The 5,000-nt window shown below is 44.9% G+C and overlaps 1 protein-coding gene and 1 long non-coding RNA gene across 2 annotated transcripts in view; one reads left to right on the top strand and one right to left on the bottom strand.

Moving 5' to 3' along the window:
* LOC135100335 (uncharacterized) overlaps positions 1 to 5,000 on the bottom strand; it is a 65,188-nt gene that overhangs the window by 46,585 nt on the left and 13,603 nt on the right. The window lies entirely within an intron of this gene.
* Positions 1 to 5,000, top strand: part of LOC135100709 (low-density lipoprotein receptor-related protein 1B-like) — a 7,778-nt gene that overhangs the window by 932 nt on the left and 1,846 nt on the right. Inside the window, exon 2 of the mRNA XM_064003891.1 lies at positions 4,357 to 5,000. This exon is cut by the window's right edge and continues 349 nt beyond it. Coding sequence (XP_063859961.1) covers positions 4,357 to 5,000 — 644 coding nt within the window. The remainder of the gene's footprint in view (positions 1 to 4,356) is intronic.

Raw genomic sequence — 5,000 nt, 5'->3', positions numbered from 1 at the left:
CACACAACTCTACATTTAACTCACACATGCACACCTTTCACTCAAAATTCAAAATTCTGAATGGCGACTCCTACACTCAGCACCACCACGCAGCCTCTTTCCAAACCTTCATGTGCAACATACATCTCTCCTGCTTCGCCAGGTGCTGGACCTTTATTCATTTTCATCGCAGCTCAAAAGGCCACGCAAATATGTTCTGACGGCCACTACCAGTGTAAGGAGGAGGCAGTAGACACCTGCCGAAACGATAATTACTCCCAGTGAGGTCTAAAGCACTGTTAAGGGAGTGCTGTGAACTTATCATTAAACCCAGCTGTGATCTCACTGAGCGTTTCCCTTTGTGTCTCACAACACAAGGGGGCAGTCACAGCCTGCCCTCTGAAGACAACTCTCTTCCTCCACACAAAACTACAAGCACCTAATAACACACACATCCTTCACTCAAAAATTTCAAAATTATCATGGCGACTCTTACACCAGCCTCGGAGTCCCCATCTGGGGAGGGGACCATAAATGTCCCCAGGTCGGACTGCCTTTCTGTCGACGACCCAAAATGTCTTGACCCCCTCTCAGCTTCTTTTTCATTAACTTCTGCAACATTCGCGGTCTAAGATAGGTGGTGTAGAACACCACCTCTTCTCTTCTAAACCTCATCTTCTTTTCCTTACTGAAACTCAGGTATCTGAGGCAACTGACAGAAGCCCTTTTTCTGTTCCTTCCTACTTTCTCTATCCTCATTTTCGATCCAAAGCTGGATGTTGCGTTTGTGTGCGCAATGACTTAACCTGCTCTCGTGCCCACGCTCTTGAATCTTCCGAGTTTTCCACTATCTGGCTACGACTACAGAGTCACTCTCGAACTAAATTTATCTGTGCTGTATACCTCTCACCTAACTCCTCTGACTATAAGAAATTCTTTGACTACTTAACTTCCAAAGTGGAGCACATTCTGACTCTCTTCCCTTTTGCAGAGATCTCCATTTTTGGAGACTTCAATGTTCACCACCAGCTTTGGCTTTCCTCTCCCTTCACTGACCATCCTGGTGAACTAGCCTACAACTTTGTTATCCTCCACGACCTAGAGCAATTGGTGCAACATCCTACTCGTATTCCTGACCGTCTTGGAGATACGCCCAACATTCTTAACCTTTTCCTGACCTCTAATCCTGCTTATGCTGTCACCCTTTCTTCTCCGTTGGGCTCCTCCGATCACAATCTCATATCTGTATCTTGTCCTATCGCTCCAATCCCTCCTCAGCATCCCCCTAAGCGAACGTGCCTCTGGCGTTTTGCCTTTGCTAGTTGGGGGGACCTGAGGAGGTATTTTGCTGATTTTCCTTGGAATGAATACTGCTTCCGTGTCAGAGACCCGTCTTTGTGTGCTGAGCGCATAACGGAGGTGATAATGTCTGGCATGTAGGCGTACATTCCTCACTCTTTTTCTCGACCTAAACCTTCCAAGCTTTGGTTTAACACAGCTTGTTCTCGTGCTATACATGATAGAGAGGTGGCCCACAAAAGGTACTTAAGCCTTCCATCACCAGAATCTCATGCACTTTATATTTCTTCCCGGAACCATGCCAAGTCTGTTATCCAACTAGCCAAAAACTCCTTCATTAACAGAAACTGTCAAAACCTTTCAAGATCTAACTCCCCTCGTGATTTCTGGCATCTAGCCAAAAATATCTCCAATAACTTTGCGTCTTCTTCTTTCCCTACTTTATTTCAACCAGATGGCACCACTGCTATCACATCTATTTCTAAAGCTGAACTCTTCGCTCAAACCTTTGCTAAAAACTCTACCTTGGATGATTCTGGGCTTGTTCTTCCCTCTCCTCCACCCTCTGACTCCTTCATGCTACCTATTAAAATTCTTCGCAATGATGTTTTCCATACCCTCGCTGGCCTAAACCCTTGGAAGGCTTATGGACCTGATGGGGTCCCTCCTATTGTTCTCCGAAACTGTGCCTCCGTGCTTGCACCTTGCCTAGTCAAACTCTTTCAGCTCTGTCTGTCAACATCTACCTTTCCTTCTTGCTGGAAGTTTGCCTACATTCAGCCTGTTCCTAAAAAGGGTGACCGTTCTAATCCCTCAAACTGCCGTCCTATTGCTTTAATTTCCTGCCTATCTAATGTTTTTGAATCTATCCTCAACAGGAAGATTCTTAAACATCTATCACTTCAGAACCTTCTATCTGATCGCCAGTATGGGTTCCGTCAAGGCCGCTCTACTGGTGATCTTCTGGCTTTCTTTACTGAGTCTTGGTAATCCTCTTTTAGAGATTTTTCTGTTGCCTTGGACATAGCTTTTGATAGAGTCTGGCACAAAGCTTTCATTTCCAAACTACCCTCCTACGGCTTCTATCCTTCCCTCTGTAACTTCATCTCAAGTTTCCTTTCTGACCGTTCTATTGCTGCTGTGGTAGACGGTCACTGTTCTTCTCCTAAATCTATTAACAGTGGTGTTCCTCAGGGTTCTGTCCTGTCACCCACTCTCTTCTTATTATTCATTAATGATCTCCACTCCTACGCTGATGATACCACCCTGCACTTTTCCATGTCTTTTCATAGACGTCCAACCCTTCAGGAAGTAAACATTTCACGCAGGGAAGCCACAGAATGCTTGACTTCTGATCTTTCTAAAATTTCTGATTGGGGCAGAGCAAACTTGGTATTGTTCAATGCCTCAAAAACTCAATTCCTCCATCTATCAGCTCGACACAACCTTCCAGACAACTATCCTCTCTTCTTCAAGGACACTCGACTGTCCCCCTCTTCTACACTGAACATCCTCGGTCTGTCCTTTACTTATGATATGAACTGGAAACTTCACATCTAATCTCTAGCTAAAACAGCTTCTATGAAGTTAGGTGTTCTGAGAAGTCTCCACCAGTTTTTCTCACCTCCCCAGCTGCTAACTCTGTACAAGGGCCTTATCCGTCCATGTATGGAGTATGCTTCATATGTCTGTTGGGTTCCACTCATACTGCTCTTCTAGACAGGATGGAATTAAAAACTTTTCGTCTCATCAACTCCTCTCCTCTAACTGACTGTCTTCAGCCTCTCTCTCATCGCCGCAATGTTGCATCTCTAGCTGTCTTCTACCGCTATTTTCATGCTAACTGCTCTTCTGATCTTGCTAACTGCATGCCTCCCCTCCTCCCGCGGCCTCGCTGCACAAGACTTTCTTCTTTCTCTCACCCCCTATTCTGTCCACCTCTCTAACACAAGAGTTAACCAGTATTCTCAATCATTCATCCCTTTCTCTAGTAAACTCTGGAACTCCCTGCCTGCTTCTGTATTTCCACCTTCCTATGACTTGAATTCCTTCAAGAGGGAGGTATCAAGACACTTATCCTTCAATTTTTGACTACCGCTTTGAACCCTTTTATGAGACTGGCATTTCAGTGGGCATTTTTTTTTATTGGATTTTTGTTGCCCTTGGCCAATGTCCCTCCTACATAAAGAAGAAGAAAAAAAAAAAAAAGGCCGGAGGCTGCGTCCCTTGGTTCTGGGTGTGTGATGGCAACAGTGACTGCTGCGATGGTGACGACGAGAACGACTGTTCAAATCACGACTCTATCTCCATAAGTCACGACCACTCCGAGGCCTGTAAGAGCACACCGCCTTTTTCCAAAACGTTCATCTGGAGCGTACAACAGACTTACTTCGATAGCCTCCGGGGCTCCCTTTATCCTCTCGTTTCATTCCAGCTCAATAGTAATGCGATAATAATGGTAACTAAAGGCTTATTCACCAAGAAAATATTTACACATATAATAAACATAGGTAAAAACATGTTGTCTTGGTTTACATGACTTATCATATTCTAATATAACTAAAACTAATAAAAAGCACTGATAAAACCGATAAGAACATGTAAAACACTGACACATTAAAAATCTTATTAAAGGCTATATTAGGTTACAGTGCCAATGAAAAGAAAAATCTGAAATAACTTAATTTAGTTACTACGCAGTTCTGCGCCTGACTGCTTGTAATAACTGTTCTCCATGCCTCGTGGTTCTTCCAGAGATCTGAGAGAGATATCGTAGTAAGAGATGGCTATGTTCTGTCGATTTTAACAAGTGTTTTTCAAAACTGATGGTTAATTCCTCTCTTCTCTCTTACATTTTTTGGGTGTTTGAGTCCTTAGGGCATTGCAACAAATGGCAACAATGATGGACGGCAAACAAGAAGAAAAAACTCACGAATGGCTACAGTGTGGTCAATAGAGTCAAAAGCTTTTTTTTGAAGTCTATTAGGTTTATTGGGGCAAGTGTGTGTGTTGCGTCTAGTCCTTATAGCACTTCACTGAATAATGCATTAAGTAGTGTGACGGTGAACTTCCTTTCAGATTCCTATTATAGTGACTCCACGACTCAATGTTCTAATGACGAGTACCAGTGCATGAACGGCCGATGCATCCCTTGGTACTGGGTGTGTGATGGCATGAATGACTGCCCTGTGTATGGCGACGACGAGTTTCACTGCTCATCGTCTGACTTCAGCTCCGCCACACCTGATGACTCCACAACTCAGTGTTCTAATGACGAGTACCAGTGCATGAACGGCCGATGCATCCCTTGGTACTGGGTGTGTGATGGCATGAATGACTGCCCTGTGTATGGCGACGACGAGTTTCACTGCTCATCGTCTGACTTCAGCTCCGCCACACCTGATGACTCCACAACTCAGTGTTCTAATGACGAGTACCAGTGCATGAACGGCCGATGCATCCCTTGGTACTGGGTGTGTGATGGCATGAATGACTGCCCTGTGTATGGCGACGACGAGTTTCACTGCTCATCGTCTGACTTCAGCTCCGCCACACCTGATGACTCCACAACTCAGTGTTCTAATGACGAGTACCAGTGCATGAACGGCCAATGCATCCCTTGGTACTGGGTGTGTGATGGCATGAATGACTGCCCTGTGTATGGCGACGACGAGTTTCACTGCTCATCGTCTGACTTCAGCTCCGCCACACCTGATGACTCC

This window comes from Scylla paramamosain, chromosome 5 (assembly GCF_035594125.1).
Source record: "Scylla paramamosain isolate STU-SP2022 chromosome 5, ASM3559412v1, whole genome shotgun sequence".
Lineage (NCBI taxonomy): Eukaryota > Metazoa > Arthropoda > Malacostraca > Decapoda > Portunidae > Scylla > Scylla paramamosain.
The sequence above is the reverse complement of the archived record's forward strand: the minus strand, read 5'-3'. Positions and strand labels throughout refer to the sequence as shown.